Consider the following 27,845-nt stretch of genomic DNA (forward strand, 5'->3'; position numbering starts at 1 on the left):
GTCTATAAGGTCCCCTCTTGACTGATGAAGACTTCCTGCAATGTGTGCCATCTCGCTATCCAAGAGTGCAACATCCTGCCTACTCCCAAGACGGCAGAATTTCTCTCAGTGTGTGGAGCTTGATACCACACCGAGAAGTGTGGCTACATGAGGCCTACACGCCCACGGTGAAACCAGTTTTGCAACTGTTTTCCCCTCTCTGTCCCAGACACCAACCTGTCTACCAGGACAAAAAAGCAGCCCCTCTTGTGTGTGTGTCCACCTTTTCCCTTTTAAAGGCGACTTCCCCTTTGAAGCTCCCCTTTTGGGCTCATATCCTGTGAGGCTTCCAGCCAGGGAGAGGTAACCCATTTTCCAAAGGCACGCACTTTTCAGTCATTCACACCTCTCACCAGGAGGGAGACGGCTGCCTTGTGGCCATCATCTGCAAACGGCCACTGTATAACTTGGGAAACAGAGTGGCAACTTTCTAAAGTTGCCTTTTACTTCAATATTATGTTAAATTCGACTTTGACATCAAGTCGGGTTTAATGTAACGATTATTTTGATACCATGAAGAACCTACTTTAAAAGTCCCATTCACGGGTTAGCACAGCTGAGCTGTCCAAGTGTGACTGTACTCACCAACATGGCTACTAGCCTTTCAACAGCAAAACATGGCAACTTGTACTGTTAGGACATATGAAAATATATGTCTTACTTTTTAATATACAGCCCCCTGCCTTGGGACTTCATAGGCCTGCTGTAGGGGTGACTTACACATATTAAACAAGCATTGGCATAGCCAATAGGTATCGCCTTTGGGACCTTATAAGTGTTTAGCCATGCAACAGTTGATGTTGTTGCACCAAGGATATTGTGCTGGATAACTAAACAATTATAAGGTCCCAAAGGCGAGACCTAATGGCTATGTCAATGCTTGTTTAATGTAATTGTTGAACTGATATGGGGCTGATAGCCCAATTTAGCTTACAACACAATTTATTTAAATAAAAAAACAGCAGATGGCTATAGATTCAGGCGATAGAAGTTGGAGAGGGGCAAGTCGAAGAAGGGGGAAGTAAAATGTCAACGGGAAGTGAGGGTTAGATCTGAAAATTCCCTCTTCCCAAGCCCAAGCCTTCAAGCTTCAGTCAGTTCAAGATTAAAGTATCACACAGCCAGACTGAGTGAGACCACTTGAAGACGTTCATGCCGATGCAAGGGGGTCCCGCTTCAGCGGATAAGAAGGTTTACGGTACCAATCATCAAACATAAAGGGACCCTAAGAAACCCCGCAGACATCTGAGGGTGACTGGCTACAGCTTCCATGGAGGGCCGTGGCAGCCTTGCGGTGCTGGGAATCACTGGTGAAGCACCGATGCATCTATCTGTCTGTCTATCTGTCCGCAATGAACTGCGCAGCCACAACAAGCATCAGACTGAACAGGGACACACTGTATGGCAAAAGTCTTAAACGAAGGGGGTATGTATGTTTACAGGTTCGTCATCAAAAAAAGAGGTTAAATGACCAAAAGGTATGTTTCGGAAATTGGTCACATGCAACCAAGTTTCGTTATTGCTAGTTGTTTGTGTTCTTGGAAATACTCAGTACTTTGATGGTTTCAAGTTGTTTTGCATGCAAAAGCATAAAACAAAAATACTATAATAATAATAAACCACAATCCGAGCGCAAGCGGCGGCAAGAAAACAAACAGAGACAATGTGAAGCCTACGTGCGCCGACAAGTGCTCACCAATTTAAAGGAAGAAAAAAAGAGAGTCATAAGGAAGCCAACTAACGGTAAGTAAGGGGCAGCCTTCAAGCCCCCTTTTTTTTTTTTTTTAAGAAGCCGTTTGTCGGAAGCGGCAGCGCACGGGCTGTCTCTGGCAAGATCTAAAAAGGCTTTTTGTATGAAGTGGTTTACAGAAATTCTAGATTGCTTCCTGAGTAACATGACGACACATTCAGCCAAAGAATGTGGCCCACAGCAGGTAACACCTAAGGTGAAGTGAGGGCACTACTCTTCCAATGACAGAAACATTTCTTGTTTCCACAGTGATGGGGTAAGATGAGCCCTGGTTATTAGACGCTAGCGATCGTACCACGCTGACTGATGGATACGAAACACCACATTTGCAGGAAAAAACGGATCTTCCACACACAGCGCGTTTTAATAATGGTTAACACTGATTTGCAGGGTGGGTGAGGGTTTAAAAACCGACGTTGTATTGTTTATTTGAAGTGTAGCAATTATTTCTGAAATGCACAGTAGGAAGTATACAACAAGCATTGGCCGTGCGCGCGAGACGCCATATGTGGTGGGGGAGGGGGAGAAGCAGGAGTTGTGTGCGCGCGTGGCCAAAGCTTGGAAAACCAGCATTGGCCGCGCGACGCGGGCGGAAAAAGTGAAAGCTCCAGATGGTGCCTCAGGCGCTTAAAGCTGCCGGCTGCGCGTGTTGCAAGCTTGCGTGAACGCAAGCGCTAGGCCGTGTGGCAGCACTTTCAAAACCGGTACACTAAATGTCTGGGCCAGACCAGCGCATGCGCTGGATCAGGCGAGACCTAAAAAGGGGGGTCCCAATAATTTAAATGGCAAAGCAGAGTTAGCAGTATAAAACTGCTCTACCAGTCTGCAGTGGCAGGCTAGAAGACATGTTTTACTTTGTCAGACTGAGGGTGATACAATATGAGCTGGGGCAATGAGGGACAGGTTAACTTACAGGCCCTGGATATCCCTGGTACCATATACTGGGGACTCGTAAGTAAATTAACTTATGCCAATTGGGTATAAGCCAATCAAGCATATACTGTTTAAGGGTCAGAGTAATGCCATTGCCTTACAGTATGGATTGTTATATTTGCAGGAAAGTCATTTGGTGTTATATGACCATGCATAGATGGCAGATTATGAAGTGGTGCCTTTGACGACGAAGATTTAAGATTCCTGGGATATTGTTTTCTAAAAAAAACAAAAAGACAGCAGTGCACATTAGACTTGTGGAACTCAGGTAGGGGCCCAACTTTTACCCAAATACTTTATAGATCAACCCCCTCCAAAGAGGATAGGTCTGCTTATTAGGACACGTGAAGTGTAACAGAAGGATAGAGCTTATAAGAGGCAGACACTAGAAGGATATCACATTCAGCAGGAGACTACAAACAAGTAGGGCTGGAGCAATGGTGCCATGAGATCTGAAGCAAACTGGGAACCTACGCCTACTGTTCCCCATCTTTGAAGAGAACTGCATCCATAATGGAGGTGCTGGTGGGCCCTCACAGCCCTAGGCCTGGTGCCACTGCACTTGCAGCACATTGATAGCTATGCCAAGCTCCTAAAAATGTAAACCTTTTCCCAAAATATCATTGTTACAAAGAGTCAGACATTCTGTTTATGAGTCCTTTGTTACTTCTAATAAGAGTACAAATTATAACAAAATCCTCAGATTGCTTACGTTCATGTTAGGAGCAGGGTTAGAAGGTCCCAAGTTGCATCCTGGATACCTTAGCAGGTTGTCTGGGTGATGGCGGATTCACTTACAAGGATGGTAGATGTCCTACTATGTTCGTGATAAGGAGGATTTTCATTTTGATTATGTTTTCAGATGCAAGTTTTGCAATGGTGTATACATATTGCTGGTGGGTTACTAATGGTGACTAGTGTTTCTTTTGTGAAATTTGGGCGTGTTGTTTCTATGTTCACAACTCTTGTTTTTTTTTCACTGTTCTTTGAATCGCGGACTGAGGGCTTGCATAGTATGCCATTGATAATATAACACATTTTGTGTGAGTCTGTCGTCTTTGTTTTGTGCTGTACTTCCCTGCTTCCCTATCCACTTTGATGCAGGAATGTTCAGTTGTTATGTCCGACCGTTCCTATACGGTCACTGGGGAGCTGAACCTCTCGGGCGCAGCAGAGGCCACGGACTATGCATTACATATGCATCTTACCTGTAGCTCCAACCTAAGAAATGACTATGTTAAGTCTAAGGGCCTGAGTCGAGTTCTCTAATCTGTATGAAGTGTACACTTAAAACACTTACAAAATTTTCTTCAAAAGTCTGTTGGAGTGGATATCAATTTTAGACAGGCACATGAGGATAGTCATTATTTTATAACTAGAAATGAGGGTAAAATGACAGCCAAACCCTATAAATTCAAGTCACTTGAGAGGTAACCCAGACAAAGACTGCTGTGCCCCTTGACTCCACTGGGTTTAATCTTCTCAGACAGGTGACATGTGGGCTCTGCCTGTGCTAAGGCTTTCCTCGGCTAAGTATCCCCTTTCAAAGAAATTCGTTGGCCAACAGACAGTAAAAACGCAGCACTATGGTTATGCACAAGTCTTTCGTTCACAATATCCGATATTGTTCTATATATAGTAATTTACCCCTACTGGCGCCATGTTGTTACTCTTTCAAGAAGTCTACCACAGCGTATCCCAGGGAACTCCCATATTTCTGCATACAACTACGAATTCATAGTGGGAGCCGCATTCATTGAAGAACTTTCTGGCAAATGTTTCTATCCAAAACACACTTACTGGAAGGACGAGACCGCGGAGGGTGATTTCTCCAGTCATGGCTACATCGGAGCGCACCAGTCGTCCGCTGAAAAGAGAGGCGAGGCAGGTTACTATAGTAACCCCAGCAGATGGCCCGTCTTTGGTAACAGCTCCGGCAGGGAAGTGCAGATGGATGTCAGTGTTGTCAAGGAGATCAAAACTTCCCGACGCTGGAAAAACAAAATACATTTAGATTAAGACGTGTTTTCTTGGATGTTTTTGTTCTCGAATGAAAGTTGAAACATCACACTATGAACCTTTTTAGGATCTGTATCCCTGATCTATACAGAGCTAAAGTGTAGTCACTTTCAAATTAAATGTTTCATATGTGGTTTCTCAAACAAAAGTTCGTCTGTTTTTACAGATCGCACTGTGATGTATGCAGTGCAACACTCACCACGCAAAGAAAGAAACTTTGTACAACTGATGAGTAAAACAACAAGTCAAGTAGGCGTCCGAGTGCACCAAATATGCAACTGTGAATCACTGCCAAAGAAATCCACTGGTGGTCTTACATTTGGAGGAAGAAAAGGAGCCCTGAAATATCGATATATTTGACAGATAAGGCTAAAAACATTCTTCTACAATTACAGTGCAAGCAAATGACCCATAATTTACTGATTAAAAGAAAAGAAACCTGTTTAAAGGGGTCATCCAGTTAAGGAAAAAACTGTCCTCTGTTAGAACTCCACCACACCGAGTGAAGCTGAGAAACTTCTTTATTGAGGGAGAGGATGTGGTCCGTCGGCTGCGCTGCCGAATTTGGTGCTGGAAACCAGGGTTCGAGCCTCGGGGTCGCGTCCACATCCTGTGATTCTGGGCAAATCACTTAATCTCCCTGTGCCTGAATATGTAATGTAAATACGGTGCTCATGTAAAGCGCTCCAATACCTTCGGGTCGAGTTCGCGCTATATAAATATGCCCAAAAAAATAAAAAATGTGAGAGCAAGCTGGAGACGCCAGTCTCCACTGTAGCTTCCACCGCTGTCCCTAACTCCCCCACATTCCATAACCTGTGGTATCCGGCTACCTAGGTACAGGTAACCAGGACGCCACATCTCCCTTCTTTACACACAAATAACAAAGATTTACTTATGTATAATGTACACTTGAACCTTAGCACTGTAAGACAGAACACTGTAGAGAGGAAGACCTCCTACTTATACATTTACATATAACAAATTCCAAACAGGATACATTTCTCTAACACATTTACCGACGCTCTCACCTAACTATAGTAAAGGAGAAAATGGGTATAGTCTAATAGTTCTTTAAAAGCTGAGTTCCCCTCATAACAGAGAGATAATAAGACCAACCACCATTCCCCTATTTAGAATAATAACTACAAAACATAACTCTAAAATCTCTTAGGTAGCACCACCGCTCTACCCTTGAGTGCAACACACAACTACACTACTGGTCTGGGCCGAAGGTTGCATCACAGAGCTACTCAGTGGCGGCCGGCACGAATCGGGGGTGGCGAGGCGAGGGTAAGGGGGTGTAAAAAAACAAAATTAAACTTACCAGATTGCTGCGTCTCTCTTCCCTTTATCCTCTGCATCGGGCCGGAAAGGAAGCACCCAGGCTTCCCTAAGCCAATCACAACGCTGCAGTGCAGCGTTGTGATTGGTCTGAAAGCCATGGTTTGGCGCTCAGTAAGGGACTGGGAGTCTGGGCTGAACATGCCAAATGCGCATGATTATTTGGCCGGCCCAAGACGGCCGGTAAAACATTCATGCACACTCACAGAGTGCCCACCACTCCTTCCCCAGCTCTGTGAGCAGAGCAGCCCCACCCTGCAAAGCTACCGCAGCAGGAAACAATAAAATGATAAACACATCGAGTTACTATCAATTTAGAATAAGGAAAGAAGGATGGAAGGGTGTGAAATGCGCCAAGTCATGCAAAGTTCATACAATCAAGTTGAAATGCTCCAAGGACATTGAGTAACTACCACCCACCATTGCCAGGTGTGTGAACACCTGTCCACACACAAAATAAACCAAAGAGTTAATATTCTGAGCAAAAAGAGCTCATGGTAATCAGAAAGGTCCACACAGTCTTCTTGACAGAAGTCTTCTTTTGGTCTTTATTTGTTTCGAGCTTTATTCACGAGTAGTCACTTCAGGCCACCAGCAGAGCAGTACATAACCAGTGGCTCCAACCAACAACAAAAGGACTTCTAGCCAACACACGTTTCGTTTACGTGGAAATAACCACTGACTTCTTCAGGGCTAGAATTAAAACAAGGAAGCCCATATTTATAATCACAAACATCTCTAAATACAATATAGAAATAGAGGGGGCAATAGCAAGGAGCAGGAGACCACCATTGTCATAAATCCATTGTGCAGGAAGGGGAGTATTAGCAGTCTGAATCCAAAGTGGAAAGATTACCATCAGACCTCCGCCCGAGGTAAAAGAACACCGCAATGTGCTACGTAAATAAACAGAATAGTGATCAGTTTAAATAAAAGTGTGCTTTATGTTGGAAATTGGATTAAAACGACCCGTACACACACCAGAACAGACATCATATATTTTAAAAAACTCACCAAATTATATATATATTCCAGACAGAATTGTAAACCAAATCCGTGGGTAAATAAATAGTGAAGCGATAACACATATTGGCAGTAATAGGTAGCTAGAACGTATTGTTAATTAGTAAGAAGGTCGTTCAAAAACGACCCGTACGCAAGCCAAAACGGACGATATATAGTCCAAAATTCACAACTCACCAAATCTTCTATATGATCCAGAGCATATAATGTAGAAAATAGTACAAGTATTTGCTCAGGTACTTGTGTAAGTTTTAGCGTCTTCACACAAAATCCAACCGTAATCCTAAAATAAAACATGAAAACTCAAATATATAAATTAGGTCTATGGGTAAATATACAATCAAGTTACCGCAATTGCACAATTGGCATTACATCACTGGCCGAGTAATCAATAACACCGAAACAACCTATGAGTAATAGTTCACTGGTGGCGACTAAAACCAGCCAATACACAATAGCCAAGAAACGTGAGTTCAGTAAGGTTAATTACCAAATCCAAATCAAAAAGTTTCCAAGTGAAACATCTGTGATGAATACAACATACCGAAAGTGTGGCTCCAGTCTAAAAGAGAGTACAACTTTGGACAGCACGGCGCCATTTTGCCATGTCTTTAAATACCCAAAGTCAAGTAGAGACAGAGGAAGGACAAGTAATCAAGTTCAGCCACTATGAAAGTAACGAGAACAATAACTCACGTCAGGGACCATTTTGGACACCATCTTGGAGTGGCTACATACAGCAAATAGTTTGTCAACCACAGGTCTAACATAAATTTAGTCATTCAAATGTGCTAAAAAAAGATTCAAAAGGGACTAGAAACTATTAAAAGTTCTTTGTTGGATCCACTTTTCTTTCATCCTACTAAGAAACTGAGTGGGGTCCTCATTTGGCTGCATTGACTCAACCAATCAAATTAATCGATCAAGATTTGATCAGTGCGGCGGCATCCCCGTGAGGGTCTAAAGGCGCTAGGGGACCTAAGCTCATGCTGCCTGTAGTCTCATTGGTTGAACATACAGGTTTTGAGGTCCTTCCTATACTGCAGGAGCGATGTTGAGGCTTTGAGGTGCAGGGGGAGGTTGTTTTAGGCCTTGGCCACCAGGTTGGAGAAGAACCGACCTCCACTGTTCATCCGGCAGATGCGTCTGGTGACTGCTAGGAAGAGGGATTCGTAAAGGAGTTTCCTGGTAGGTTGGTGTAAATTGTTGAGGTACGCTGGTCCTTCGCTGTGTAGAGCCTTGCATGCATGGTTGAGCAGCTTGAACTGTCATCTCTTCACGACTGGTAGCCAGTGGTGTTTCCTGAGGTTGGGAGTAATGCGCTTATATTTGGGGAGGTCGAGGATGAGTCTGGCTGAGCCATGAGGGACTATTGTCTGGTCAGTCTGGATACATTTTCCTCAGCTGATCCCCAAACTACTGTCCTTACTAAGTTAAATGGACATCCATCATATCTAGTCCCAGTGAGGTGCCGTGAGCCCCCTATAAAGCCCACTGTAGTTTTTCCCTATGTTAATTGAACTATACACATGATAGGCCGCCCTTGCTTTGCACATGTTACACAGTAACACGCTTGTTTTTGTGCCACACTTATTTTCAAAATATGCTGCACGTTTTATTATCCTGCTGTGATTCAGTTTTACATCGTACATGGCTAATCAACATTGTGCCCTGATTTTCTCTGGGGTCAGACACTAACACCTAAGAATAATAGAGCGATCCAGGTGCTGTTTTTCGAACCGAGCAGGCCTTATCATATAAGCGGAGACTTGCCATGCTAAAAACAGAGCAAAATGAGGCTTGCAGAGAAAAGGTCCTTAGATGAACGTGCTACACGCCTGAGATGTAGACCAACTGATTAGGACTCTCAGGTATAAAGTCTGGTACTATTCCAAAGATCTTTAGAATAATACTGTATTCACATAGTAAGGGTAGGCTTAGGCTGCTTAGCTATTCACTATTTTCATTGTTATTTTCATTTTATTAATTGTGCTTATCACATTATTGACTTGCATATGTCTTCTAATTGCAGCTCAGTTTTTCAATGATAGAGCACGTTAGTTTTAATTAATAATGTACATGTCTCTTTTCTTTTATTGTGGACATCAGCGAGTGAGAGAACAACAGGTGATGATCTGTTACCACGACTCCTGAGAGAGTTCAGAGTGTTGTGTTTTGGGGTGCTGAATTACTAGTCTCTCTGGAAAACTTAGTCTTCAAATCTGACAACGACACAGGCACCATGGCGCTAGTATTGATCTACCGACCACCTACATCTATGCCCTCCTTCCCAGCTTCCTTGTCTGAGCAAATAGCAGGTCTAGTCGTCGACTACGACAAGGTCATGGTCATAGGGGATTTCAACTACTGGTACAATAACTCGGAAGCTGGATCTCACGCCACAGAACTTTTCGAGCTTCTCTCTAATTTAAACCTCCACCAATACGTCTCGATCCCCACTCATGAAAAGGGACACATCTTAGACCACATCTGGTCTCACAACATCTCTATCTCCTGTCCCACGGCCTCACCATGCATATGGTCTGACCACTATCTATTGCAATTCTCTATCACCACCCAGGGTCACCCTAAAAATCATGCGCCCCTGGGGGGGGTTAGCCAGGAAATGGAGATCCCTAAATCTCCAAGAGTTCCTCTCCACCCTGACCAATTCCATCCCCACCCAGAGACCAGACATCAATCTGATGGACAAAGCACACACCGAGTGGCTCCGCTCTGCATGTAACGAACACGCTCCCCTCACCATGTTCTCTCGCGCCCGTCGTATGGACGCCCACAGATGGTTTTCCTCGGACTTAAAAAAGCAGAAACTTGAACTTCGCCAATTAGAGAGGAAGTGGAGACATGGCTACCACGCCATAGACAGAGCATCATATAAGACAGCCCGAAAAAATTATAAAGACTCCATCCTATCTGCTAAAGCAACCTTCTTCTCAGACAAAATCTCCAACGCTAAAAACAAATCACGGGAAATCTTCAGAGCCGTAAACGATCTATGCAATAACTCTAGAACCTCTCCCTCTCAACCTGCATCACAAATGATGTGCAATCGACTCAACGATTTCTTCAAGGAGAAGATAGATATCATAAAAAACAGCATCCAAACCAACCATGCTGTGGCAGACTATCCGGACATTAGTAGAAATTCTAATACCCTTCAGGATATCCCCCCCATTGATTCACCCAAATTACTGGAATTAATGAACCGAGTAAAATCGGGCTCACCTAATGATCCCTGCCCCCCGCATATACTGAAAGAAGTCTATGCCGCACTCCCTCAGGGCATACTCCCCATTTTGAACACCTCCCTGTCACAAGGAATAGTACCCGATTCTTTTAAAAATGCCACCCTGGTCCCTCTAATCAAGAAACCAGGTGCCGATCCCTCTAACCTTTCAAACTACCGCCCCATTTCCCTTCTCCCCTACGGCGCAAAGCTGCTGGAAGCCTATGTAACCAGCTGCTTATCCAATTTCATCAAAACATCAGATTACCTGGAATCCAACCAAGCTGGATTCCGCCAGGCTCACTCCACCGAAGCTGTGATCCTCGCCGTGCAGAACACTCTAAGGACCAACGCCGACAATGGAATTCACCAAGCCCTCGTACTTCTTGACCTATCGGCCGTGTTCGACACGGTGGACCATACTATTCTATTACACCGTGTCGAACAAGCCGGACTTAGTGGCGCGGCTCTCGCTTGGATTAAGTCCTTTTTGACAGACAGATCCCAGGCTGTAAAGCTGGAGAACTTCACGGCCCCCACACTCCCAACCACCTGCGGTGTCCCACAGGGTTCTTCACTGTCCCCCCTCCTTTTTAATTTATATCTTAAACCCCTACTGCACTCCCTGAAAAATAGAAAAGTCATTATCTACAACTACGCAGATGATCTGCAGCTGGTATTCCCCCTCAATTCCCCAGATTCCGTCGAGGAATTTCAAAAGACCATGCTGCACATTCAGAGCTGGATGGATCGGAACCATCTTAAGCTGAACCCAGGAAAGACTGAGTTGGTACTCCCTAGCAACAGCACCCTCAGTTGGGGTCCCCATTTCTGGCCATCCTCAATTGGCACTCCCCCATCTCCCTCCCAGTCAGCCAAAAGCCTAGGGGTCACTCTCAGCGCCGACCTTTCACTGAAAACCCAGGCCGGAACAGTGATCTCCTCCTGCTTTTTCCAGCTAAGAAAGATTAAAAAAATAGCCCATCTGCTGACCCGTTCTGCTCTTATCCAGGTAGTACTCGCACTGGTTCTCTCGCGATTAGATTTCTCCAACTCTATCTACCTGGGCCTTCCCCTCACCATCGTTAAACGCCTGCAGATTGTTCAAAATCAAGCGGCCAGATTAATATTCAAGAGCAATCGCAGGAAGTCAGCCAAACCGTTGTTGGCCTCCCTCCATTGGCTCCCTATAACCCATCGGATCATCTTCAAGACAGGCTGCATAATTTTCAAGGCTCTCCACGGTAAAAGCCCTAGGTTCATCAATCAACTCATAAATAAACATGAACCGACCCGCGACCTCCGCTCTGCCCATCTGTCCCTCCTCACGGTGCCGACATTTAAAAAGAAACGACTTGGTGGATCCTGCTTTGCATACCTCGCCCCTAAAACCTGGAACTCTCTGCCCTTGTCTATCCGGAATTGTACCAAGCTTACAGAGTTCAGGAGAGCGTTGAAGACCTGGCTATTCAAACAAGCGCACGGTTAGAGCATTACTCCATCTGCCTTCTTACTTATCATCTACCATCGGTTTCTTCAGCTCCATGAAACCTCTGGGTGTCCGTGCGCTTAACAAATTCCGTATAAGATAAGGTTAGGAGGTCAGGTAAAGCACTATGAGTTAGACTGGAGTTGAGGCCACAGGTACTGATGGGGGAAGGTAATTGAGTCCCTACATGCTGATGACCCGTGAACCCAGGCATAGTTCTATTTCTGAGTAGAATCCCTGCAACAGAGGGTAACATTTCTCACTCAAACTTTCTGAAAAATAGTGTCTGTTTCATCATCTATAAGAGAGCTAAGCAAACTTTTTATGTCTCCTACTGCCAAGGTGATGCCTGCAGTTTGTTTTTCAAAAGTTCTAATCTAATTCCTTGCTCCCTCTTTGAGTGGTGGTAACAATTTCTTGAGATTATCTTTGTCCATCTGTGGCAAAAGCACATAATGGGGTGCTCCAAGTCCCTTGCGTATCAGGGGTAGCTGGTTTACAGGACTGGAAGAACACTGGGGATTGTGTTAACATTATTATTGCCACACACACAAAATTTCTGCATGTAGGGATATTCCCAATCTCCCTCACCATAAAGAATGCAGTCCTCAGTACTTGCCATATCACGTGGATCAAAGGACGCCTCTCGTGGCCATTGACTCATCTGTGTGGCTATCTCTTCAGTCCATTCTGCCAAATTATCCACATATGGTACAACACTGTACCAACTATTCTCTCCTTCAGGAACTATCTCACTAGGGGTGAGATCTGTGATGCGTAAAACTGATTGAACACTCATCTGCTGCATTGGCCTATCATGTAGGGTCAATCCTCCCATAGCCTTACAAGATACTATCCTGGGATCTTGCTAGCCATGTGTTCCCTGAAATCGCAACCGCTCAGGCTCTGTTGCTTGAAGTTTCCAAGCTTTAGAGAACATATCCTGCTCTCTTTCTCTAGCATAAAAGCGATAAGGCAATCCTCTTGTACCCTTTGTATTGTTTGATCAAAATTTATAAGGGGCCTTTCCTGAGTGTTGATATCATAATTGGAGAGCCTAGCTTTAGGACATCTATTTCTGCCATATTATGTACACACCCATGTATAGACTCTATTATATTTGACATCCTCGCAAAACGTCCCTGAATTTGTCCTTAAAGGTTATTATAATATCCTTCTCTACACACTTCTCTCGCATACCTCTTATCCTCGCTTCATGACAACCATTCCTGAACACTTTCTGGTAAAATTATTGGATTCCCTTTCTCCTTCTTCCAAGGTGGTAGATTATCTTCAGTCCTATCGCTTTCTTGGGATAATGGCCATTGCACCATACTAGCAGCCCTATCCACATAGTCACTCCATCTAGCATCACATAGATCTCTTCGCTGTGGGGTAGACATTCGTTCCCTAACTACCCTTCCTGTTGTATCTATTTTCTGTCACAACTGATGTGGCTGCTGAAACGTGACTGATTGTCACTTTTTCTTGTACTCTGCTCTTCACCTCAATCCTCCTGGGGAGAGGTCTGATCTAAATGCAGTGTGAACTTCTAGATGACCTGAAAACTGAGTCACCCCCACTCACTTTCTGTCTGGGAGTGCTTGTGTGTCTTGGCTTTGACATTGGTGGATGACATTAGGAAGTTCTTATGGGGATTGTGAAGGGGTCTCAACTTCAGGGCTCTCATATCCCACATTTCCCACTACGGCTTCTTGTAGTTGCATCAGTAGATATATACCAGGTACCTTGGGAGAAGTACTTATAGGGACATATGGAGGTGGGGGAGGGACAGGTTCTAGGGGTATTAACCTTTGAGGAGTCCTTAGACTTCCCACAAAAGAATCGCTATTAAGTTAAGGTGGCTTCTCACTTCTGCAATGTGGTTACTACATATTTACTTTTAATATTTTATCTTCAAATGTCCCTTCCTTTAGCCAAGGGTACACATATTTCTCAGTGGCTTTAAACCACTCATGGCAATATTTTTGTAATTTTGTCTGATCGTTTGAAAAGGTCTTTTGCATGTGCTCTAGGGGAGTCTCCCTAATCTCTTGTATTTCTAACAACTCTTACAACTGAACTGTTATCTATCTGGGCAATATCAATTTTTCACACTGGTCCTCAAACAAGAAAATCTGTCAAGGTGTCAAAACAATCTTATTCTAAACATTATGCTTTACAAAAACATTATGCAACAACATCACTCTGTGGCCACATTTCCATTCACATGCGCACACACCCGCATTCACCATCAACATTTTAAAATCACTTCAACTACTCCTAAATGAGAATCACCATTATTCTTATTCTACACAGTAAATGCAGTCAGCAACCATTCCATCCCCACTTGAGAGGATAACCCTCACATCTTGCATCTCATAGACTTCTGGACATTAGGTCCAGGTGGCAATTCGAGTGTTCAGATCTTTCCTGGAGGTAAAGTATAGCAACATCAGCCTTTCAGCTGTCCCTCTATGTCAAATATTGGAACACATATTGGAAACCCAACTTGAAATAACCCACACTGACCATGCCTAACTTTATATTGGGCTAAACATGTTAACTGACTATGCTGCGCCTTTAACTTAATATTGTGCAACAAATATACATAATCGTGAATGTGATTACCTTATATCTTTAATAGCCTTATATCTACATTTGTGTTTACCGTTGCCAAAGAGACATGTCATAAAATATATACAAAAACATGGCATAGTCCCCACCTTAAAGACCGCAATTTTCACGTCCTACCCATCTCCCGTGAATAGGCAGAATTTTAGACAGCAACGGTGTCTGCTCATCTCATCATAAATGCGCAATGATCTATGCATGTATGCAGCAGGGGTAGGAAGTAATCAGGTGGGAGCAGTCGGTTGAGGGCAAGAGCGACTGCTATCTGGCTGGCTAACTGTTATAGGCTAACTTAAAAACAAGCATTGGCATAGCCAATAGGTCTTGCCTTTGGGACCTTATAAGTGTTTAGTCATCCAGCACAATATCCTTGGTGCAACAACATCAACTGTTGCATGACTACACACTTATAAGGTCCCAAAACCGAGACCTATTGGCTATGCCAATGCTTGTTTGTTTTGAGAATCTGGTCACCCTAGTGTATGAGCATGTGTGCATATGAAAGTCATTCGGTGTTTGAACTTTCAGTCAGGAGTATGGCATTTTGTTTGAATACTATAGGAATCAATAGGGCAAAGGGGTGTCTCTGAGAGTAGGATATTAACCGATTTAGTGATCAAAACAGGATTAGCCATTCTTGGTGTGGGGCAGTCCCTCAAAGAGGACGAGAGACATGGATGGCAAACACTCAGTACCAGAATGCAAAGAAAAATGCGAACTAGTTCAGCTACTCACCTGTTATGACTTCAAGTTTCACTGGTCAGTTACAGACACCCGCCTACAAGGACCGGGATGTTTGGTGGTGTTTGTTGAAAAGAACAAAACAGCCATGACGAGAGAGAGTGTGTGTGTGTATGAGTATACAAACACACCTACACACACACACAAGTTGGCACAGGGTCACGACACTGCAGTTAACAACAGCATGAACATTTCCAATAGGTCGGTCTGAAAACTCCAGAAAAGTATGACTCAAGTTATATACATGTCTGTTCGCACAGCAAGATAAGCGTCATACAACTTTGTTAATATAGTAACATATGTAGATGACAATATTAAGACAGAAGGGCAAAGGGAGGCATGCTTCACACTACAATTTAATGAATGGGCCATTTGCTCCTCATACAGCTGTGTATTATATTTAGGTGTGGTGCTGTCTTGCCAGCCTCATGTAATCCTAAAAAATTATAATGCAATCATATATACAAAGGTACATTGGAGAAACCCTCTCTATTCATTGATTTCTCCAACTGTAATTCCTTTATAGTTTCTACCCACTACAGCAAGGAGCAATGGATCAGCCCACTCCAGCCACTGGTCTCTTACACGCTGAGTAAGGGACAAACTTTTGAACCACATGTGCGCATCCGCCTAAAACCTTCTTTTTCTTAGTCATTTTGATGTGTTTAAACTATATGTTCAGGTTATATTAATTGAAATGTAATATTTAATTGTATTTGTAATAATAAGAATCATATTTCACTATGATGTTCATTTAAACTGTTAGGGGTTTCTATACCTGCTCTGAGTACATCTGTCTGCTGGGCAGCACCTAGTCGTATTACCATTATATGAAATGATTATTATGTTTTAATTAAACTTAATAAAAATGTATTGCAAGCGTAGGGCTACCACGTGTAGGTCAGATTTTTTTTTCTTTTTCGCGACATACTCGTCCAACAGAAAAAAAAAACTTTAACAACTGCACCAGCTTACCAAGACCAGACATTTTAGTTTTGCCAATGCTTGTTCAATTTGCATTCCACATAACACTTAAAACTGTTCAACATGTGTTCATAGTGGGTTTGCAGCTCCCTTTCCGAAATCTATGTTGATCTTACAGTTCCACACAAATTATCAAACCGTAACACACCTTGGGAATGTCAACATAAGAAGCTTTTAGGAAAACAATGTCAGCACAAAATGCTAGATCACAAACCAAGTAATATGGGCAAGTAGAACGTGATGCACAAGGTAACTACATGATAACTAGTACTCATAATCCCTGTGTTTCTCACATGTACAACCGATTGGAGTCTTCCACCGCCTAGCGGTGGAGCCAGAAACTGTTAACCAAAAACAAAGCTGGGTCCAGTCACTTGCGCATGCGCACATGTGAGTGATACGTGAGGGAGCCTTAACGCCTGATGAAAAGGAGACGTAACGTAACCCTCCAGACCCTGACTGTTCGGCACACGGTTCGATGGAATCTCACGCCGGTTAGAGAGTGACTTCACTAACAAGGAGAGCGGGCACGCAAAACAGGCACTCGGTTGATATAACCTGACCAGGTGGTCCCGGCGAACTGTCTACGACTTCACAGTCATGCAATTAATAAAGAACATACTGCTAGAGTTTTGCAGCTACAGCAATTAAAATCCAGAGTGCAATAATAGCATAAAAATTCAGTAGCGGACATGGAGCTCTTCTGAAGAATCAAAGGCTAACACAACAGGTGAGATTGTAGAACAGACAAACATGTGTTGCACGATGTGACAAACATACTACACAAGCACAGCACTAACTTATGACTTTGGAGCTTGCCATGTGAGGCTGGGGCAGAGTCAGTCACATAGGCAGGCCTGGTTTGAATCAAAGAACTCTTTCTTTCTTCAAACAACGCGTTTTTGCCCTGGGGAAACAACCAGCCTTCTGCGTATTCTATACTAGACTGAGTCTTCATGTTACACATAGTTGTAATTCTTCGAATTTGTTGCATATGCAGCTAGTGTCTTCAGATGCCGGTACGTCCTCTAGCATCTCTGTGAGGACCTGCTTATAGGACAAGAGATAGCAGAAGCAACAGATCCCAGCATCCCAAGTAAATCCCGTTTTTGCCCATATAAGGATTTATGAGTGACACTACCAGCATACTCAACACAGACCTCTGCTGAGCCATCTCATCAGAATAGCTAAACACATTTTACAACTCTTTAAATCATTATAGAAGAGTTTCTAAACTTTTTATAAGTATGTTTTGCTATAACCGCGGCACGTAAAGCGCGGGTGCCGCGATTATAGCAAAAGTAAAGAAATAGAAAAAAACATCTATTTCTCTTGCTATAATCGCGGCACCCGCGCTTCACTTTTAACATTAAAAGTGAAGCGCGGGTGCCGCGATTATACTGACCCATGGCGGCTGCTCGCATGAAAGCAAACGCTAGGCCAGCCAAAGCGTGGGGTAGCGAGGGTGCAGCGATTATAGCAAAAGTAAAGGAATAGATTTTTTTTCTATTTCTTTACTTTTGCTATAATCACAGCACCCGCGCTTCACTTTTAATGTTAAAAGTGAAGCGCGGGTGCCGCGATTATAGCAAAAGTAAAGAAATAGATCTTTTGGTATAATCGCGGCACCCGCGCTTTACTTTTAACATTAAAAGTAAAGCGCGGGTGCCGCGATTATAATGACCCGTGGTGGCTGCGCGCGTGCACGCTAGCGTGAACGCAAGCGCTAGGCCAGCCAAAGCGTGGGGTAGCAGCACTTTCAAAACCCACCTACAAAATGACTTGCAGAGCAGCGCATGCGCTGACTCAGCGAGACCTAATAAAGAAAAAGACAGACTCCTCTTGGCAATATACAACCAGCTCTTTACTATCACTACAGGGCGATCGGCCGTCTTCCCACAAGAAAACAGCAGGTCTCAATTTCCTACTTCACAGGCAGCTATTTTTATACACAGTTAGACAATGGTTGTTACAAAAGTTCAAAAAATGAATTACTAGGCGGTTACACATTGGAACACATTAGGGATGGAAAAACATGCAGTCACTCGTGACCCTAGATTTTAACCTAATTCTCTACCCATCCTTTATTGCAGTTCTAACAATGCTTAACAAACTAAGTATTTTTTTGCTCTTGAATGCATGTGTATTTGTGTGTGTGCTTTATCATTATGCTCCTAAGACTCACATCAGATTCTGTGTGTTCTTGGCTAATTCAATCTCCTGTTCCTATTGTCTACTAATTTTTCAATCTATTAAAAACACACAATACCTGCTGCTGTGCCTGTGTGCTAAGGCCATAAATTCATTTAAGCTTGCTAAACATGTGTTTTTCTTTAACTACGACCTTGTAGGTCATGCACTCTGTTCTCAAGTAAACTCTTCACCTTTTTCTCATCAGCTCTCTCTTTTACCACTTATTGCAGTGTGACATCCTCTACTGAGGTTTGCTATTGCATTATATTTTTATATTTAAGTTTCAACCAGTCAATTGTGGAGCCATTTCTAATTCAGCCTGGTAGACCTATCAGGCATAAAACCGGATTGGTCTTGGTGTAGCAAGGAGACAATGACTCCAGGGAGCCTGGTTGCGACGACGGTGGCTAAAACTCTTGCTTTATTGTTTAGTAGGGCGATCAGGCGGTATAACTCACAGCGATCTCTCGGCTTGCCCTCCTTGGGTATCACAGTGATGATTGCATGTTGAAGGTGCTCTGGGCGGCGAGCTACCACCCAGGCTCCTGTGGGCCTTTTCAATCACAAAGCAAGTGGAGATCTGGTGAGAAGGTGGAGCAGAACCATTGGTCCAGGAATCTTAACATGTCTCCCTTCTCAACTCCTTCAGGAAATCCCATCAGGGACAAGTTATTTCTTTATGCTCTGTTTTCCATGTTATCCACTCTCCAGGTCTAGTCCTTCGTGACCCCCATGACTGTTGTGAACTTTCACAAGAGGGTTTGGTCTGTCAATTCCAGGTCCGATATTCTGCCATCTGCAATGGTCACCCTTGCCACCACATTTCACACATCTTGTCGGGCGAGAGATACCTTGGAGTGTACTTCCCTGTCTGCCATGAGATATTCGGGTTGGGGGCGAGAGGGACTGACACAGCAGCCCCGTCACTCAAAGTTTAATCCTCCGTTGTTCGTACGGTGATTTCCCCACCAGGGAGTGTCCTCCAATGGGGAGTCACCCCCCACAAGACCGGTCCTCCCAGCGGGCGCCACCATAGTCTCCTCTCCGACGGGTACTGCGGCACGCAGTTCAGGCCACATGATGCTTGCCATGCAGCAGCCTGCACTCGAATGCCTCCGGCCCCAAGGCAATGTATTGGCCTTGCCAGGCCCTCTCGAGGGCGGCAGAGAAGGAAGAGTGCGAGACAGAGGAGGCGGAGAGGGGTGAAGGGTCCCCTCTCCACCGGCACCTTAGCACGCTCCTCAGTGCCAGCTCCAGGACTTGTCCTTTCTGGGTGCCATCTTGCTGTCACTCTCAGGCTCTGGGTCACTCAACGTGGGCCACGTGAGGGTCAGACCTCTTTTCCAACTTCAGTCTGCGCCAGTTAGCCTTCGGAGCAGGCTGCAGTAATTTCCTGGGCTGGATGGGACTGTTTGGCGGCAGGATCTGTGAGGCTGGACAGAGCTCACAATAGCTGCGTCTAGCCGGATATCTTGTTGGCCACGCCCCACCTGCTGTTATTCTTTATCATTGTAAGTACGCCGCGAGTATGTTTCCCATTGTTCTCTGAGCTGAAGGAGGGATGTTGCGGTGTGCTCTAGCATCGCCTTATATAGCTACATAATTAGTCTGCGCCCATGGCGTATGGCAGTGGTTCTTAACCTGTGATCCAGGGACTCCAGGGGGTCCACAACCACTACTCAGGGGGTCCATGGGTACTTATGAAATTAAAATATTAACAGATTAATAAAGTGTATGCAAATAAAGAAGCAAAAAATAAATGTTAGTGTCCTTGGATAGATTTGTGGGAGCCGTGCATATGAAGCAAACAGATTGTAGTATGGGCAATGGTGGCCTCAGTTGGATTTGGAAAAGCCATAATATTTCCATTAAAATTAAAATGTTGATTGTTTTATATTTGTTTGTTAATTAAATAATATATTTTTAATCATTTGCATGTTTGTTTGATGAATGCTTGTTCCTGAATTTGTGTGTATTGTTTTGAGATTCAAATCATCAAAATTGCTTAAGCTAGGGTCCCCAGCTTCCAGTAATGATTAAGTAGGGGGTCCACATTAGTCAAAGGATTCAGAACCACTAGCTTATGGTATACAATGCTTGGGTGCCAGGTTCTGTCTTGTGTGAGTCTATACAACATTGAGGGAATGTGTGATTCTTTGATACAATAGGAATTGTCCTTTGTGTAGACCACAGGAGCCAACTAAGGATGGGAAGTCACGTAGGATGTTAGCCCTCCCCCCCCATCTTATAAGCTTATGGGGCCAGAGAGTACCACTCCCAATAGAGTGACCTTTTAGTAGTATAGCAGGTGCATATGGTAGCAATGAGAGTATGTACTAGGGACACTGACACAATATGTTCACGGCTGTTCAAACAAGGAGTGGGAGGGTCCTGGTTCGATGCGGTGCCCGGGGGCTAAAGTTCTATATTGCTCGCCCGATCTGAGCGGTCTCATATCTAGAATCGTTTTCCACTATATGATGGCTAGTTAAACAGTACAACACCCATTAGAGTTGCGCCATATAATAGTACCCTTGAAACTCAGGTGCTCCAATACTTCCTTTTGTAGGTGGTAATTTCAGTTTAGCTAGACTCACTCTACATCTACCCACGCCCTATTCCAATTTCACCAAGAGGGAGTCGAGCTGGCAGAAACATAATAGAGGTAAAGAGATAGGCAGATTCAGGAAATGGTATAAGAGGCGGGGCAACATTATAATTTTGGCTATTATGACCCTTCCTGGTAAGGTCAGGTGCAAGGTATTCCAGAAGGTAATTTGCAAGCATAATGCCTGGATTGTTCAATTGAGGTGCTTGTGGTGAAGGCTTGTGGTGACAAGTGTGCCTGCTTGAGGGTCAGGTCCCCCAAAGTAATGAGACGCTGTGGCAGGGTGGATCGGAGAGGGAAGACATAGGATTAGTCATAGCTAATTCATAGGCTTGAAGCTTCGTAAAAATCAAAATACTGGAGATGGAAGAGACGTCCCGGAAAACATCAGCAAATCATCTGCGTATGGAGACTGAATGCTTTTTTCCTACCAATGGGAAACCCAAGGATCAACCATGGTCGCCTAAATTATATAGACTGGAGCTCTATAGCCAGGGCATATGGGATTGGGGAAAGTGGGCACCCCTGTCAAGTTCCTCTGAAGACAGTTTAGGGGTAAGAGATATTGCTCCCAGTTTTAACTCTGGCAGTCGGCCTCAAATACAGGACTTTAATTCAGTCAGGTAGGGGCTGAGGGATGCAAAACCAAAGGGAATGATGGATGGAGTGTTGAACATAGCAAGCACTCACCCCCAGTCAACTGATCTGGGTTTAATCCATCACCGTTCTTTAGCCCACTCTGCCACCCCAGTTCAGACATAGCCATATGCAAATCAGTCTGACCCTGTGCCTCATGGGAACAGTCCAGCCCGAACTGCCAAGCCATGTCTTCCCTGGACCGGAAACAAGCTTCCTAGGACCGGTTTCTGGCATTTCAGCCGTCTTCAGCCAGGCTTGCTTGAATCCAGTGGCAAAGTGAGCAAGGGACTCACGTCTGAGCATACCCTGCCAACTTATGGCGAACAAAGCAAAACCAAAGGGAATGATGGATGGAGTGTTGAACATTGCAAGCACTCACCCAGGGGCTGAGGGATGCCAAATCTCTGCAATACCTTCATTAAACAACTGCATGTTATTGTTGGTGGCAACCAGATCTAGGCAGGACTTTCCCCACTGACAGAATATAACCTGCACCACCTCAGGTTGCAAGCGCCACTCACGATATGCCAGACAACATCTGTTCAATTTATTCACTTTGGTGTTCAGGGACCCTGTCACTTCATTGGCAACCAGAAAGATATTCTGCTGCTCCATCCACCTCCAGAGACACAACGCCTCGTGGCACAGGCCCCAAGAACAACTATGCTCTGCTTCCTGCAGTACCACATGGTGTTAGTGTTGTCCATGAGACCGTGTACCAGCTTCTCTTTGATGTACAGTAGGAACGCCTTCATGGCTAGGTACGTTGTGGTGTGGCTGGCCTCCCACTAGTGATCAGATGCATCTGATCTCCACATCCCCATTTGAACACTGCCCCCTGTAGCAAAGCATCCTGGCCACTCTCAGCACTTGGTTCAGAGGGCACAGTGGACTGCTGCAGAACGGACTGTGATTAGTCAGCTTACTGCAAATATTGCACTGTCTCCCTCAGGACCTGGATGGGGTTGGGAAGGGGTCTTGATGGTAAGGCCACTGTATTTTCAGGTTCCACTACACAGCTCCCTTGCGCAACCTGATGTAGTTGAGAAGAAGGATGCACAAGACTAAGAGGCACAAGAGGCCGAAAAGCCACCATCATCAGTGGGATGCAGGATCAGGCTGAAATATCAGGGTGATAGCCCAAATGTCTCAGACATGCTACAAGAGAGGAAAGGCCTCTGTGAGGAAAGCAGACATCACTTTGGCCCATTTGTGGTTAACCCAAATGATATGAGTGAGTTTCAGCATCATCCAGAGGTGGTATACGACTGACCCACCTTCAAAAGCCAGTTGTCATGGTACGGGGATACAGAAACCCCCAAACTTCGAAGATGGGGAGTGACCACCACCATTACTTTTGTAAAGATCCAAGGGGCACAGGTGAGGCCAAAGGGGAGCACAACAAATTCCCAGGCCACTTTGGTGTTCCAAGGCCACTTTGAACCACAGATGCTTGTATGACTGCAGGGCAGGTAAATGAAAATACATGTCCTGTAAGTCCAAAGACACCATCCAGTGACCGGAATCCAGAGCAGATAAGTTCTAAGCCAATGCAAGAAGGCATTCAGGAGTCAAAGGTCCAGACATGATGAAGAAATATGATTTCCTTCTCAGGGGTCTCACTGATACTTAGTCCATTCAAACCAATAATAAAGAATTTGGCACAGAAGCTGAAATATAAAAGAACATTTTTATTAAACTCAAATACGTCACACAGAAGCCGTAGCAACTGAATGAGGTAGTCCATAGAATGGTCTTACTTCACGTCTTATATACTCTTTATCCTGCCCCAGGCATGTAAGGGAGTTGTACCAATTACATTCCTAAACAAATGGAAAATCTGGAGGGTCAGCAGGTGAGTAGCCTTTGGGGTTTTAGCAGGATATGGGCAAAACATTATAATTACATAGTTCACAAAGGTTAATCTGATTTAGATGGCACTGCAGGGCATGGCATGATTACATGTACAGTATATTGATTGGCAATCTCAGACAAAGATCGATCAGGGAAATTGGCTTTGCGAGGTCAGTTTCAGGTGAAGAGGTCAGTTTCTTACAGTTCATTCCAGAGTCAGAAAGAAACCTAGTTAATGTATACATGGACTAAGAAGGCCAGGCCACTTTGTTCGCCAGGCTACCTTCACAGGCCTACGTGAGGGCAACACAAAATGGTGGCAGCCCCCCCTCCATCCTCTTTCAGGCTGAGGAAGTAGTGGGAATATCACACCTAGTCTGTCTCCGAATCCAGCACCTTTTTAAAATGGAGAGTAAGAGGTGATTCTCTTCCAGCAAGAAGGACAAGTGCTCCGCCAAGATTCATTATAGTATAGGAGGAATGTGGGAGCGGAGGAAATTAAATGTAGAGCATAGCTCTTTTGGAATTCTGTGAAACCCATGTGTAGGACGTGATGGGTTGTGGACTTGGGAAGAAATACTAAACCCTGTCACCCACGGGTTGGGAATCAGCCGTTGAGAACAAATTAAAGCGGCTTGGTAGTGGCTGTAACAGGGGAAGAGGAGTTGGGGAACAGGTACTCTTGTTTGCCTGGTTGATGTCAGTGCCCTGTCCACAGCCATGAAAGGATTGGCAGCTTGCTACATCACTGGCTGTCATTACCTGTAGGCTAGCACCCTGGATAAGCCTCTACATCTGCGGAACTGAAGGGAGAATTACTTCGTCACAAGGATAGCATTGTAGCCCTATTATCTTTAAACCACTCCAGTGCGGAGTCTGCCTATATCCATCAGTGATGCCTGCATACCACCAGAAAATCAGATGGACCTCACCCAGGCATGTCTGCAGAACAAGACACTGATACCAACTGCTCTTTCAAAGCCCTATCGCCTTTTCATTGGAACCAGAGCAGTCGGAGGGGTCAAGTCCCGCTTTGAATTTCAGTGCTTTTGATTGAACTTCAACTTGGCCTTACCCAAAGATTTTGAGCGGGAACAGCCTTGGGACTGGGTCACCAACATACAGCAGGAGTGTGTCCTGTGTGAAAATTGCAACTTATTCTTATATTTGGCAATGTACAAAGTCACCTCCCAATCTCTAATCACCTTCTGGTGCATTAGGGCACACTGGACACACAACTTAGAGTTATGGCAAGAACACAGGCACCAAAGGCACATCTCGTGCAGGTCTATGACAGACATCTGCATCCTGCCAATTTAACACTGCTTGAAAAACAAGTTACTTACCTTCGGTAAAGCCTTATCTGGTAGAGACTATCTAGCCACAGATACCTTGGGATATCCCCAGTCGTCAGAATGGATCAGGAAGATTTTTGAACAATACCCCTGAGCACCGGTAGGTGTTGTCATCCACGCTGGAAGTGATGTATATAGGTGCCACCTAAGCGCGCTGACATCAGTTACTTTTGCAACTTTCAAGCAAGGAGCGCATAGCCACGATGAGCACTGACCACTGATGAGACAAACTACGACCCTGGGAAGGGTGTTCTCTATACCGTAATCAGTTCGCAGAGTGAGGTGATCAGTATGGAATCTGCAGCTAGAGTCTCTGTCAGATAAGGCGTTACCGAACGCAAGTAACATGCTCCTCTGATAGAGACTTCTAGCCGCAGATTCCTTACCTTAGAATAGATTCCCAAGCAATACCTCCGCGGAGGTGGGTTCGTAAAGCCAATTAAATCAGTAAGTCCGGAGGACCAAATGGGCGAAGTGCCTGTCACAATGGCCCTAACTCTCCAGGAAGTAGCGTTTGCTGAATGTGTGCAGCAGGGTACCCGTTGCTGCCCGACAGTAGTCCAGGACTGGAACGCCGCACCCTAACACAATTTTCGCAGCTTTGGCTCTGGTGGAGTGAGCTCACAAGCCCTCAGAGGGTTGCTTCTTAGCTAATGCCTTTTGGGAAAAAGGGGGGGTGGTGATGGACAGAGTTTCTGAATGATGCAGAATACTCTTACCAAGTCAAGAGATCATGGTTTTAATCCATCACCGTTTTTTAGCTCACTGCACCATCCCAGCTCAGAACCTGGCTACATGCAAATTAGTCTGTACCTGTCCCAGTGCATGATGGGAACAGGGCAAACCAAACTACCAAGCCAATTCTTATACTGGGAAGGAAACAAGCTTCCGGGGACCGGTTTCTGGCATCACAGCCTTCGTCGGCCCGGCTTGCCTGAATCCTGATGGTGCAATGAGCAAGGGACCCACGTCTGAGCATACCCTCCCACACTGAGTGTGGATAAAATCGATTTGGGAAAAAGGGGGGTGGTGATGGACAGAGTTTCTGAATGATGCAGAATACTCTTACCAAGTCAAGAGATCATGGTTTTAATCCATCACCGTTTTTTAGCTCACTGCACCATCCCAGCTCAGAACCTGGCTACATGCAAATTAGTCTGTACCTGTCCCAGTGCATGATGGGAACAGGGCAAACCAAACTACCAAGCCAATTCTTATACTGGGAAGGAAACAAGCTTCCGGGGACCGGTTTCTGGCATCACAGCCTTCGTCGGCCCGGCTTGCCTGAATCCTGATGGTGCAATGAGCAAGGGACTCACGTCTGAGCATACCCTCCCACACTGAGTGTGGATAAAATCGATTTGGGAAAAAGGGGGGTGGTGATGGACAGAGTTTCTGAATGATGCAGAATACTCTTACCAAGTCAAGAGATCATGGTTTTAATCCATCACCGTTTTTTAGCTCACTGCACCATCCCAGCTCAGAACCTGGCTACATGCAAATTAGTCTGTACCTGTCCCAGTGCATGATGGGAACAGGGCAAACCAAACTACCAAGCCAATTCTTATACTGGGAAGGAAACAAGCTTCCGGGGACCGGTTTCTGGCATCACAGCCTTCGTCGGCCCGGCTTGCCTGAATCCTGATGGTGCAATGAGCAAGGGACTCACGTCTGAGCATACCCTCCCACACTGAGTGTGGATAAAATCGATTTGGGAAAAAGGGGGGTGGTGATGGACAGAGTTTCTGAATGATGCAGAATACTCTTACCAAGTCAAGAGATCATGGTTTTAATCCATCACCGTTTTTTAGCTCACTGCACCATCCCAGCTCAGAACCTGGCTACATGCAAATTAGTCTGTACCTGTCCCAGTGCATGATGGGAACAGGGCAAACCAAACTACCAAGCCAATTCTTATACTGGGAAGGAAACAAGCTTCCGGGGACCGGTTTCTGGCATCACAGCCTTCGTCGGCCCGGCTTGCCTGAATCCTGATGGTGCAATGAGCAAGGGACTCACGTCTGAGCATACCCTCCCACACTGAGTGTGGATAAAATCGATTTGGGAAAAAGGGGGGTGGTGATGGACAGAGTTTCTGAATGATGCAGAATACTCTTACCAAGTCAAGAGATCATGGTTTTAATCCATCACCGTTTTTTAGCTCACTGCACCATCCCAGCTCAGAACCTGGCTACATGCAAATTAGTCTGTACCTGTCCCAGTGCATGATGGGAACAGGGCAAACCAAACTACCAAGCCAATTCTTATACTGGGAAGGAAACAAGCTTCCGGGGACCGGTTTCTGGCATCACAGCCTTCGTCGGCCCGGCTTGCCTGAATCCTGATGGTGCAATGAGCAAGGGACTCACGTCTGAGCATACCCTCCCACACTGAGTGTGGATAAAATCGATTTGGGAAAAAGGGGGGTGGTGATGGACAGAGTTTCTGAATGATGCAGAATACTCTTACCAAGTCAAGAGATCATGGTTTTAATCCATCACCGTTTTTTAGCTCACTGCACCATCCCAGCTCAGAACCTGGCTACATGCAAATTAGTCTGTACCTGTCCCAGTGCATGATGGGAACAGGGCAAACCAAACTACCAAGCCAATTCTTATACTGGGAAGGAAACAAGCTTCCGGGGACCGGTTTCTGGCATCACAGCCTTCGTCGGCCCGGCTTGCCTGAATCCTGATGGTGCAATGAGCAAGGGACTCACGTCTGAGCATACCCTCCCACACTGAGTGTGGATAAAATCGATTTGGGAAAAAGGGGGGTGGTGATGGACAGAGTTTCTGAATGATGCAGAATACTCTTACCAAGTCAAGAGATCATGGTTTTAATCCATCACCGTTTTTTAGCTCACTGCACCATCCCAGCTCAGAACCTGGCTACATGCAAATTAGTCTGTACCTGTCCCAGTGCATGATGGGAACAGGGCAAACCAAACTACCAAGCCAATTCTTATACTGGGAAGGAAACAAGCTTCCGGG

General features: G+C 45.0%; 1 protein-coding gene across 1 annotated transcript in view; it reads right to left on the minus strand.

Moving 5' to 3' along the window:
• LONP2 (lon peptidase 2, peroxisomal) overlaps positions 1 to 27,845 on the minus strand; it is an 860,677-nt gene that overhangs the window by 79,019 nt on the left and 753,813 nt on the right. The window contains exon 14 of the mRNA XM_085638877.1: positions 4,523 to 4,713. Coding sequence (XP_085495003.1) covers positions 4,523 to 4,713 — 191 coding nt within the window. The remainder of the gene's footprint in view (positions 1 to 4,522; positions 4,714 to 27,845) is intronic.

This window comes from Triturus cristatus, chromosome 12 (assembly GCF_964204655.1).
Source record: "Triturus cristatus chromosome 12, aTriCri1.1, whole genome shotgun sequence".
Classification (NCBI taxonomy): Eukaryota; Metazoa; Chordata; class Amphibia; order Caudata; family Salamandridae; genus Triturus; species Triturus cristatus.